This window comes from Pristis pectinata, chromosome 6, assembly GCF_009764475.1.
Source record: "Pristis pectinata isolate sPriPec2 chromosome 6, sPriPec2.1.pri, whole genome shotgun sequence".
NCBI classification, from domain to species: Eukaryota; Metazoa; Chordata; class Chondrichthyes; order Rhinopristiformes; family Pristidae; genus Pristis; species Pristis pectinata.
Genome location: NC_067410.1, coordinates 111,003,737 through 111,016,517, shown reverse-complemented (window position 1 = coordinate 111,016,517; position 12,781 = coordinate 111,003,737). Strand labels below are relative to the sequence as shown.

The 12,781-nt window shown below is 39.9% G+C and overlaps 1 protein-coding gene across 1 annotated transcript in view; it reads left to right on the top strand.

Moving 5' to 3' along the window:
* Positions 1–2,554: 2,554 nt before the first annotated feature.
* LOC127571915 (zonadhesin-like) overlaps positions 2,555–12,781 on the top strand; it is a 69,077-nt gene continuing 58,850 nt past the window's right edge. The window contains exons 1-5 of the mRNA XM_052018663.1: positions 2,555–2,677; positions 3,692–3,776; positions 5,685–5,932; positions 7,416–7,593; positions 9,129–9,237. Of these exons, the coding sequence (XP_051874623.1) occupies positions 2,555–2,677; positions 3,692–3,776; positions 5,685–5,932; positions 7,416–7,593; positions 9,129–9,237 (743 nt within the window). The remainder of the gene's footprint in view (positions 2,678–3,691; positions 3,777–5,684; positions 5,933–7,415; positions 7,594–9,128; positions 9,238–12,781) is intronic.

Sequence of the window (12,781 nt, the reverse complement as noted above, 5' to 3'; positions counted from 1 at the left end):
GACCGAATAGAGTGCGAAGCGGGATCTTGTGGAGCGGGGGAAATCTGCAAAGTGCAGGACGGCAATTTGGGATGTTACAGCGCAGACACTGCCATCTGCCACGTCTACGGCGACCCGCACTATACGACCTTTGATGGGAAGCTGTACCATTTCCAGGGTGCTTGCAATTATACGGTGACTGAGACTTGTGGAAATACATCTGTTCGATTTGCTGTGACAAGTCGAAATGAGCACAGAGGTAGTCCGAGATGGACTGTCATTAATTCGGTTAGCGTGCATCTGGAGAAGCTTCATATCGCAGTGCGGAAAAACAAGCACGTTGATGTGAGTATGACGTATTGTGACGAGTCTAATTTTCAGCATTGAAATGATGTTGTAGAGCAATAGCTGGGTTGTCTGCGATTTTGTGGTAGCTGACTTGGTAATGCTCTGCTTAGGTTGATGGAGTGAGGGTTGAGCTCCCAGTGAGACCCAGTTCTTCGGTAAGACTGTCACTGGTAGGATCGTATGTCGTGCTGCAGACCAACTTTGGTCTTCGGGTGAAGTTTGACGGAGATCATCAACTGGTTGTGGCTGTGGATGAGAGATACAAAGGACAGCTGTGTGGCTTGTGCGGGACCTACACCAATGACCAGCTGGATGACTTCTTGAAACCTGATGGAATTCTAGCTTTGGACTCAAATGAGTTTGGAAACAGTTGGACGGTTACTGATGATGATTGGCTGTGAGTATTTCTGTCTTTTATTTCCGTGAAGGCAAACGCTAAGGTTTCTCCGGACGTGAGATTGAGAAGTCATGGAAAGTGTTTGATCAAGTGGCGAGGTTGGCTGAAGCTAAGGAATGTTGGGGCAAGGAAGAGATTTCAAGGAGATATTCGAATCGCCCCTCGTGTATTGTTCTCTTGAATAACAGCAGCGCACAGGAAAGAAATGAAATGATTTTTCCAGTGTTGCTTTCGGGATGCGTTTCAGTCTTTTCAGTTGCGTAATGGAATCGCGTTGATTGCTGCATATTTGGATGAGCTGGTGGGTTTTTCTGCCAAGCCCTCCCTGCTTTGAAGAGGATTAAATGGGATAATAGAGAATTTTGATTTGAGAAAAGTGAGAGATCGTTTCTGTTGCACAGGTGTAATCAAACTGCTCCGGTTCCACCGCCATGCGAGCCACCAGCAAGCGAAGAGGCAGAGAGGTACTGCAAAATTGTTTTGGCAAACCCTGGTCCATTTAACGAGTGCCACTGGCATATCCCACCTCAGCTATACTTTGAGAGCTGCGTCTATGATCATTGCGTGACTGGCGGAGATTCAGTTCAGATGTGCAACACGCTGGAGTCTTATGCTTCGGCTTGTGAAGCAGCTGATGTTGTTCTGGGAGACTGGAGGCAGCAGAGCGGCTGTATTGAGAAAAGTAAGTCTGAGATCTTCTTCTTTTCCTCTGTTTTATTTCTGCGTGTGGTAAGTGGAGAAATCCAGTGAATAAATAAAGCACATTTTCCCTTGAAAACACAAGCTTGTTGGCCTTAGTCAGCCGTATGTGAGTTTCTTTGCAGAGGGTTTTGTGCAAGTGCCTTTTAGGTGATTGCATTTTATCGTCCATTTATGAATGTTGTATTTCAAGATGTCTTAATGTTTCGAGTTCCTGTTACAAGCTGGGTTTGCCATCTCTGATTGATATTTCTGTGACAGCATCAGGCTGCAATGAAAGAAACTGGTAAAAAGTGGGACAGAATTGCCTCAGTCTGGAAGAAGAGTTGGGGTGGGAGAGGATGAGAGTTATTCAGGTAACTGTGTCTCCTCAAGGAAAGTTCAGTGTCAGTGTAGCTTAAAAAAAATTGGAGTTTTTTGTCCTTCCAGAGTTGGGTGCAAGAAGAAGGAAATACTTCAAGCTGAATGAATGTCTCTGATAGCTGGCACTGTCGTCTCGTTGCATATTCTCAGCCGTCTGATGGTAGCACCCAGCCTCCCCGTGACAGGGAACGTCACGCATCTTCCTTTCCCTGCGCGTGTCGATTAATAGCCCATCCTCATTTGCAGTCTTAGTCCCGATGAGTAGTCGTGGATAATTATCGACTAACTCCGATAAAGTACACTCCTGACCTGCACTTTTCAATGTCTTTATTGAATAGTATGGTATTGAAGATATGGAATTATTTCTAGCTGTTGTTGAGTGCATTCAGACGAATGATGTGTCTTTCTGAAACCCACAGGTTGTTCATGGGATTGTAACTTTGATAGTGACCTGTGCCAGTGGAGCCAATCCAAGAACGATACGTTGGACTGGAAACGCATCAGTGGGCCGACACCTTCATTTAACACAGGACCGACTTTTGACCACACCACTGCAGGTCAGTGATGTGAGATTCATGTCTAGCCACTGTGCAGCTGATTCCTCTCTGACTAATAAACCTTCTTGTACGCGCAGGTGGTTCCTACATCTACATTGAAGGCAATGACGGGCTACCAGGAGACCCTGCCCGTTTGGTCAGTGCTCCATGTGCGAGGAGAGGAGCTCAGTGCATGCGATTCTGGTACCATATGTATGGAGTAGCTCGAAGCATGGCTTTGAATGTTTACCAGGTTGAAAGCGAGGCAGCAGTCCTGAAGTGGTCTGAGTCAGGAAATAAGGGAAACCAATGGATTGAAGGAGAAGTAGACCTTGAGCTCTCTGCAGATTCTCGGGTAAGCTACATGGATAATATTTAAGAGGTCCTTTTCAATCATGGAAATCATAGAAAATAAACAACAAAGCAGAGGCCATTTAGCCTTTGGTGTTTGTGTTGGTTTTAAAGGAACTGCTTAATTTCATTGCTTTTTCCACCACTTTCTCAGTCGTTTATGTCTGGAAATATTCTGTCTATGCATTGAGGATTTGTGTCTCCTCTCCAAGCAATGAGTTTCAGCCCCTTAATTTCTTTTTGATTTTCAGCCTCTGGCTGAGGTGGCTTTCTTCATTCTCCTTCGTGCTGATGGAAACAAGCACTTCTAATCTGCACTTTCTCATCCTCTGGATAATTGTATATACCTCAGTTGTCTCCCCTCATTCATTTCTGTTGGAAATAAATTTTGGTTATCCAGGTTCTCCTCTTCAACGCAACATTGCCATCCTGGAATCATCTTCATCAATCTGCTTTATATCCTCTCGGGTGCAATCACATATTTCATGTAATTTGTCATGAGACCTGTACAGAATACGGTACTTGTGGCCTATGTATTGTTGCATGACCTTCCACGTAACCTTGCTGCTCTTACATTCTATCCCGCAGCTGGTAATGGACAGCTTGCAGCATCCATTGTCCACCCCCTTTTTTGACCTGTCTTTAAAACTTTAGATGTCTGTAATCTGCATTCCAAGATATTTTCGTTCCTCTCAGAAGTCTATATTCTGCCATTTATTGTGCATTCTTGTTGCAGCTTCCCAGAGGCATCATCTCACACTTCTTCGGGTGAAATTCCTCTTGCCTCTCATTTAACCAAAATGACCAGCTCAAGTGCAGTGTTTTTGTCCTTGAAAAACTTGAATAACCAGCAGTTTCATTTTGAATAATCTTAGGATTTGTTCTTTCTTGATTTGTTTTGTCACGATTTCGGAACTGCTCTGTGCCTGTGTTTTCCAAGATTGTTTAAAGGGAAGATCTTCAGTTATGCTGTTTGACTTGCTGTTGTCTATTGATATTGTGATGCTTTCTCTGACAGATCTTCTTTGAAGCAGTCCGGGGCAATGACTACCGCAGTGATGTTGCTGTGGATGATATTTCCTTCCACGTCGGATGTTGTGGAGGTTGGTCTGACATATGTGCTGGCTGTATTTCTGAAATGTAGACAGTACTAACCCCAGCAATGGTTTTCATGATGATGATTGATGTTGCACTACAGATGCACTTTCTTTTCTCCATGCTTCATTAGCCTGGAAATGTGATCCAATGTGTTTATTGTATAAAACATAAGGTTATGAAGTCTTCTGAGTCTCTTCCATCTTTTCCCACAGAGGGGTGTGGCACAACAGCTCCCACAAGCATCTCAACTGCAGCCAGTACCGTGATCCCTGAGCATACAGGTAAAGAAAAGCAATGTGCATGTGAATTGGGACCTTCATAGTGCAGTTTTTAATTGGAGTCAAACAGAATGGTAGAAATTCATGGCATCGAAGGAGGCCATTCTGCCCATCATGGGCATGTCATACAAAGGAGAGCTTTGCAGTCTGCTCTCTTATTCCAATTTTCAATGTGTCACCTTCTCGGCTGGGGCATTTCACCTGCAACTTTAATTTTCTTCATTCACATCCTTCCAGAAACAATAAGAGAGCACCAAATGAACAGAAAAAGATTAATGGAAAGAGTGTCCCTCTAAAATGTTTTTAATTCCTTTTGTTGTTATGATGATAACTCGTGCAAGTCGTCAAAGGATTGGATTTTGTCTGGTGTCATTTCATCGATTTATTTGGCAATCTGCTTTGCTCATTTTTTCATATCACTGCAGTCGATATGTAGTTATTGTCTTCCTCATTACATTCACATCTTTTTCAGGACTGTTCACAATTCTGCTATCTAGTGCTGTTGCAGTTCCAGGTGCAGCTATTGCAGTTTTATTTATGTTCTCCTTCCTTAATTTTAAATAAATAATCCTAACCATCATTTGCACAACCTGATTTTGGGTAATATGGGCATTCCCTATTCATTCTCAACATCTGCTTCCTATGAGGATCAGGTCAGTTTTCCAAAGGGGAGAATGGATGTAATTTATTTTGAATGTGAATTGTGTCTTGATATTGAACAGCAATCTTAGCAATTGGAAACATCAGCTTAGGAAGCAGTTGGGATCAGCATTTTGTTATAGATATTATAATATACTGACTGATGTCATAAAAAGTAATAGGGGAAAAAACATCTTGGATTTGCACTCCTGATTATCTCTGGTAGACAAACACCAAGCTCAGATGTAATGTCATCGTGGCTGAATGAACTCTTAACATTTACCGTTATGCAAAACAGAACAAAATGGCCAATTAAGGAAAGTACCATTAAGTTACCTGCACTGGAAAACATCCTACAGCAAGGAATCAACGTGTTCAGGAGAGAAAGAAGGCAGAAAATTGTCAGTAAAAAGTGTTTCTTGAGACCACTTTGGAAAGGAGAATTTGCATTTTCTAATATGTAACTTTTTGGCAGATAATGTTGATTTTAAGTAGGAAAAGATGATAGATAAAAATAAACAAAAACACAGGTTCTGGAAATCCCAAATAGTAACAGAAAATGCTGGAAAACCTCAGAAGGCCAGGCAGCATCTGTGGAAGGAGAAATGTTTAATATTTCAGATCCAGGACCCTTCATCAGAATTGTTCAGATGAAGAGCCCCAGACCTGAAATGATGACTGTTTCTCTTTTCACAGATGCTGCCCGACATGCTGAATTTATCCAGCCTTTCTGTTTTTGAAGGAGACACAAGAGATTGCAGATACTGGAAGTTGGAGCAACAAATAGATGGTGGAGGAACTCAATGGGTCAGGCAGCATCTGTCCAGATAAAGGGTCTTGACCTGAAATGTCAACTGTGCATTTCCCTTCACAGATGCTGCCTGACCCACTGAGTTCCTCCAGCATCTTGTTTGTTGTTTCTGTTTTTAAAACTTGGTAGATGACTGAAATAGATTAGTAGATGATATTACACCATTCGTTAATTTTTCTGTACAGGTCGTGCCACATGCAGCGCTTCAGGAGATCCTCACTATAATACTTTTGACACACGTGTTCATCACTTCATGGGAACTTGCACGTATCTGCTCTCCAAGCTATGCAGTGAAGCTTCAGGCCTTCCTTACTTTAGTGTGTCAACAACAAATGAGCACAGAGGTACCAACGCCAAAGTGTCCTGGATAAATTCTGTGCACGTGTTTGTATATAACAACACAATTTCAATCATGAAAAGTCATAAAGTCCTGGTATGTATTTTTATTCAGATTTTTTGTTTATTTAAAACTAATCCGTGACTTGCCTTAGCTCTCTACTTTTCCACTGATAAGCTAACCTCAGGCTGGAGATGTTGGTGACTGGGAACACTGATATAAAATATAGACAGTTAGTAATGGAAAGAAAAAAAAAGTACTGATTCACATTGGTATTTGTATTCGTTTATTATTGTCACTTGTACCAAGGTACAGTGAAAAACTTGTCTTGCATACCGATCGTACAGGTCAATTCATTACACAGTGCAGTTACGTTGGGTTAGTACACAGTGCATTGATGTAGTACAGGTAAAAACAATAACAGTACAGAGTAAAGAGTACAGTACAGAGTAGTTTGTGACTTCAGAGTCCATTTTATCGTATGGCGCTGGAGATCTGAAATGAAAACACAAAATGTTAGAAATACTCAAGAGGTTGATCAGCCTCTGTGGAGAGGAAACAGAGTTCTGAACATATCAGAACATATCTTTCTCCATCCACAGATACTGCCTTTTCTGCTGAGTATTTCCAGTATTTTCCATTTTTATTCTGGGCATTTAGTAGTTGCATTGTGTCAGAACCTGTACCATGCTGTGCCTTCTCTTGCTGGAACACAGAACAACATCTATTCTTTTAAGTTTTTGGTGATGCATGTGTGTTAAGCAGAACTTTTACTGATTTATCAAATGCAAACAATTTGAGGAAAAGCAAACTCTGCTTATCTTATTATTCAACGTAAACTCCAGTTTCAGTAGCAGATCTGATTAAAAAAATTATATAAATGTGGCACACAAAGTCCAATAAGTTTGATTGAACAGCCTGCCCTTAAGACTAGATTCCACTGATAGGCTGGCCTGATAACATATTGTAGAAGAAATACATTCTTTTAAATGGAACACCTTCAGTATTTGTGGAATCAATATTTCGTCCCATAAATATGAAATAATAAATATGTGATATTTAACTGAACCGTCGATAATATTTTCTCAAAACTTTTACGTTATAGTATATTGTCCTGAATCTGCACATTTTCAAAGCTCATTCATCGCAGGAAGACATAGCCAACAAGGCCTAATTGTTGTAATGTCCCCAATGCCTAATTTCCTTAAACGATTGAGGTCACTTCAGAGTCAACCAAAATTCTGCTGGTTTGGAGTTACGTATAGGCTAACAGCAGCAGATTTTCTTTCTTTAAAGCCGTTAGTAAACTAAATGATTTCTTATGGCAATCTGGTAGTTCCAGAATCACATACTTAAAATTAAATTGTTATTCAATTAACAAAAGTTGAATTTCTCAGTTGCCATAGCGCGATTTGATGTCTCTAAATAAACAGTCAAGGCCTTTCAAGGTCTAAGAGCATTGTGTGACTGTACCTTCCATTGGGTTAGGTCAAGTGAAAATTGTTGACTTAGAGTGCGACTATATAATGGTGACACCTTGCTCTTTGATAAATAGTGGCATTTTTGTTTCTTTCCACAGTTGAATGGAGAACGAGTAAACCTGCCTGTGTCTGTCATGGACCTTCTGGTGGTACGGATGAGCGGCGCCTATGTTTCACTGGAGACTGACTTTGGTTTGTTGGTGAGGTTTGATGGTATCCACCATGTTGATGTGTCAGTGCCATCTACATATTCTGGACTGCTTTGCGGCATATGTGGTAGGTCTACACTTAAAATGATTCACTGGCCAACAGATGCCCTTCTATCTGTCTTTAAATGTTGGAGTGGTATTAATTTTTAATGGCTTAACAACACTTCATTTGTGATGTGATTTGATGAAAGGCATATTTATTAGTTTAATGTATAATAGTGTATCATAATGAATGATAATGTCAGTTAATTGAACATGTTAGTTCTTCGGTCAATATCAACCACAGTGAGAGCAGTTACACTGTAGACTGGGTAAAAAAATAAATCTCCATTTCAATAGTAGATAGTCCTGCTCCAAACTGTCCATTAACATGGCACTCAGAGAGATTGTCAATTTGTTCCTGAGGGTAGTTTTGTGCCAGGTCTGCACCAGGAACTTGATTGTGATTGCTTGAGACTGTCCACTGATCCCTTAAAGCCAGGAAATAGATCTTTTTAACCTCTATCCTGGTTTTCACAATTATTGTGAATAAGTTCAGAATCTCAATCCTGAAATAGCTGGAGCACACAAGGTCAAGTCTGTACCAGTTCTATGGAAGCACAATCCAGTTAGTCCCACTCCTTAAACCTCTCACCATATACCTGTGCATTCTTTTCTTTTGGATACTTCTGCAGAACATAATCATTTGCTATGCAGAGATATTTCCTTATGTTACTTTACATAATTGGTCTATTATTATTTTCCACATGTACTGAGCTCCAGTGAAAAACTTTGTTTTCATGCCATCCAGACAGATCATTCTATACATAACTACATCAAGGTAGTACAAAAGGGAAAAAAAAAACAGAATGCAGAATACGGTGTTACAGTTACGGAGAAAGTGCAGTGCAGGAAGACAAATAAAGTGCAAGGGCCATGATGAGGTAGAATGAGAGATCCTTTTGGATGGCACGCAAACAAAAGCTTTTCACTGTATCTCGGTACATGTGACAATAATAAACTAAGTACCAATTACATGGAGGGCTGAAGGGTCTGTTTCTATGCCGTATTATTCTATGACTCAAAGGCTTATTTTGCACCGGCAGATGTTATATTCCAGCTAGAGCAAAGAAAACTATTTTGAGTTAATCTGTTGATGATGTTTTCACTTGTAGATTGAGGCAGTTTCAGCAGCATTATTAGAAGCATTAGAAATGGAAAAGATGTTGTCACAATGGATAAGATAGGATCTCTTTATTAGTCACATGTACATCGAAATACACAGTGAAATACATCTTTTGCATAGAGTGTTCTGGGGGCAGCCCGCAAGTGTTGCCACGCTTCCGGCGCCAACATAGCACGCCCACAACTTCCTAACCCGTACGTCTTTGGAACGTGGGAGAAAACCAGAGCACCTGGAGGAAACCCACGCAGACACGGGGAGAACGTACAAACTCCTTACAGACAGCGGCCAGAATTGAACCCGGGTCGCTGGTTCTGTAAAGCATTATGCTAACCGCCACACTACCATGCCTGTCCTCTACACTACCGTACCTCAATACGGTCATCAAGAAAGGAGCAAATGACAAAGTATCTATAGAAACTGTTTTTTGTATGATTTAGGTAACTACAATGGTGACCGTAATGATGACATTATGATGCCTAATGGCAGCCTTGCAGCAGATTCTAATATGCTTGGAGAGAGTTGGCAAGTGTATAATGGAGAGACTGAGTAAGTATTAATTATCACCCTTTGGAACTAACAAACATTCTTGGAATGTAGGTATCAATGGGTAAACCAACATTTATCCATTCCCAGCTACCCTGAGAAGGGGTTAGTGAGCCATTTTCAACCATTGCATTCCATAAAGGCCACAATTAACAGGCCCCTTGGGCAAGAGAATGAATGGCTCTAGTTATGATTCCTGCTTCTAATCACCATCCTTCCAGATATATCCATGTTTACCAAATTCTAGGCTCAACCTGAAGCTTTATAGCTTTTTCAACATGGCTAACATCTCAAGGCATTTCAGAGACCTGTGAAGAAAACTGTTGCCATTGCCAAGATGGAAGATTAAAATAGGTGTAAAAATTGAAAAGGATGAATTTAAAGAAGATTTTAAAGGAAAGGGGGTTAAAGGAAGAAATTCCAGAATGAAACTTGACAACTGATCTGGAGTAAGGCAGGAGAATAGGGATTAAGAACAAATTGCCAAAATCCAATAAATAGAGATCCAAAATGGAAGTTGGGGTGAGGAGATTATAGAGGTAGAACAAGGAAGGACCATGGAGAAATTTAATGACAATGATATTTGTAAAGTCATTGTGAACTTTCAGGTCTGTAGGGACATTACGAGCCGTATTCACAATAGGGTGAGATATGAGACTTTTGGATTTTGGAGTTTATGAAGTGACAATAATAGAAGATAGCACAATGTTTTGTCATAAGAGAACCTGGAGCTGATGAAGAATTGTAAGAATATTCCAACAGAGGATCTGGTGAAGTAAAATGAGACAGAGGCAAAATTACAGAGGTGAAGGAAGATGTAGATGATAGAAGAATGGGGTCAGATCATATCTCATCTAATTTCATATTTCTTATTGCAATTATTTTATATATTTGCAAATGCAGGTGCAATCATGGTGGGAGTGGCTTTAAATGTGATCCAGAAGTAATGGAAAATGCAGAAAAAGTTACTGCTTGTGGAATGATTACAGATCCAACAGGTATACATCTGCTGCCTAATTTAAAAATTAAATAACTAGTTAAAACAGAAAATGTAAGAGTGACGGATGGGTGATTCCCTTAATGGTTTCAAACTGTCAATAGTGGAATGCAATTTACTTGAAGAAACTTCTTCACTCCACAACTGTTTATTGCCTTTCAGTACAAATTTTACCCATTGTAAAATGCTATACATTCTGATGTGTAGACATGTTCCTTATTAATGGAAAGGACAAGAGATTTCATGGGAAAATGGAAAATTAGCCATAGATTGATGAATTCTAATTGAGGGATGCAGATGGTTTCCATGCAGAATAATGAATGTGTGCAAATATGTTACATAGAACATAAAACAGTACAGCAGAGTATGGGGCCTTCGGCCCACGATGTTGTGCCAACCTCTATAAACCTACTCCACAATCAATCTAACCCTTCCCTCCTATACAACCCATAACTCTACATTTTCCTTACATCCTTGTGCCTATCTAAGAGTCTCTTAAATGTCCCTGTTGTATCAGCCTCTACCACCACCCCCGGCAGTGCCTTCCAGGCACCCGCCACTCTGTGTGAAAAAAACCTACCTCTGACATCTCCCCTAAACGTTCCTCCACTCACCTTAATCGGATGTCCTCTGGTATTGGCCATTGCCGCCCTGGGAAAAAAGGTGCTGGCTATCCACTCTATCTATGTCCCTCATAATCTTATACACCTCTATCAAGTCACCTCTCATCCTTCTATGCTCCAAAGAGAAAAGCCCTAGCTCGCTCAACCTTTCCTCATGTTGGTGGAATCTAACTGAGGGATTTGGATAATTATATTTACAGAGTCATAGATATTTGAACACAAATTACTGGTTGAAATTTTAAAAATAGGATTACTTAAAAAGTAGAAAAATTGTGTTCCAAGAGTGGCTGAAAACTGTAATCTAATTCCAATGTTGAAGCACAATATGAAGGAAGAAATAATTTGGATTTATATCTCACTTTATAAGATTCAGAACATTACATAATCACTGACTCCCCTCACACCTGATGGAATCTGAGAAACAAAATTTTGCCTCAAATTATCCCCAGTATGAGCAATGTACTAGAAGTGAAAGTGCAAAATAATAATGTGTGCAGGAGAACTGATTAGCTACTTTAGTGCAATCAAAGGGATTAAACCTAAAACAATAAAAACATTCCTATTTTTCAAAATTCAAATAAGGTACAGGATCATTCTACAACATGTTCCCAATACATCTCATTGGCTTTGCATCTTTAACTTCAAAAGTTGCTTGTCTGGAATACTTTTCTCAATCATACTCTTTAAATTTAAAATATTTTTATTTCAGAATATAACTTTCTTTATCTTTTCTGTGTCTTTTTAGGATTCTTTAAAGAATGCCATGCTAAAGTTCTTCCCACGAATTACTTTGATAACTGTGTTTATGATATGTGCATGGATGGAGAGCAGTCCGCAACACTTTGCTTTGCCCTACAGACCTATGCTGACTTATGTGCTCAAGCAGGAGTATGTATAGAATGGAGAAACAATACATTATGCTGTAAGTTGTATTTTGCAGTTCATTGCTCAAGTTTAACCTGTCCAAAAGAGCAAAAAGGAAGTCAGTTAACATTCTCTCAGCCTATTCTGGAACATCAGAAAAGTAATGGAAGCAGTCATTGACAGTGTTATCACATGATATATTCGATCAACAGCCTGCTCACCAATGCTTAGTGTCTATTTTGCCACACAGTTCCAAACCTTCATCCAAATATGATTTAAGGAATTGAATTGACTTGAGAATGATTGCCCTTGATATCTAAGGTAGAACATTATCAAATACGGTAGCAAGGAGTTCCAGGAAGTCTGGAAATCTAGGGTTATATCTCTTTACTGGATTGAATCATCCCACAAAAGAAGGTGGTTTTGGATATTGGATGCTTATCATTTGAGGCCCTGGACATTGCTGTAGGAATTGTTCTGGGTTAAATTAGCTCCTGCTGCTTCTTCAATAATTGCATCATGTTCAATTCCATTCATCATTCCTCAAAAAATTGAACAGTCCATGACCTGACAATATAGCCAGAAAGACATGTGCTGCTCATCTATGTAACATAAACCACACAAGTGAGATGTCAGAGCACTACACAAAATGTCAGATGGCTACATAAATAATTTGAATATTGCTATTTGATTGCTATTTACCTCTTTTCTTTAGCGTTGACCTGTCCTGTTGGTAGTCATTATGAGACGTGCGGGACTGGTTGTCCTGCTACCTGTATGGACCAATCTGCACCTAATAGCTGTCTTGTACCAACTGTTGAAGGATGCTTCTGTGACCCTGGATACATTCTGAGTGTGGACAAATGTATTCCAAGCAGTCAGTGTGGCTGTGCATATAACAACAAGTATTATCAGGTAAATGCATTTGCCTGGTATAATCGTGTAAGTTCCTTGAATGTAAACAAATCATGTTCAAAATGCAAAACTGACCAATCTACACCTGAAAAAAAAATTGAAAGGTTATTCTAGGAATCTACTGATTTTGCATGATTTTTTAAATTCC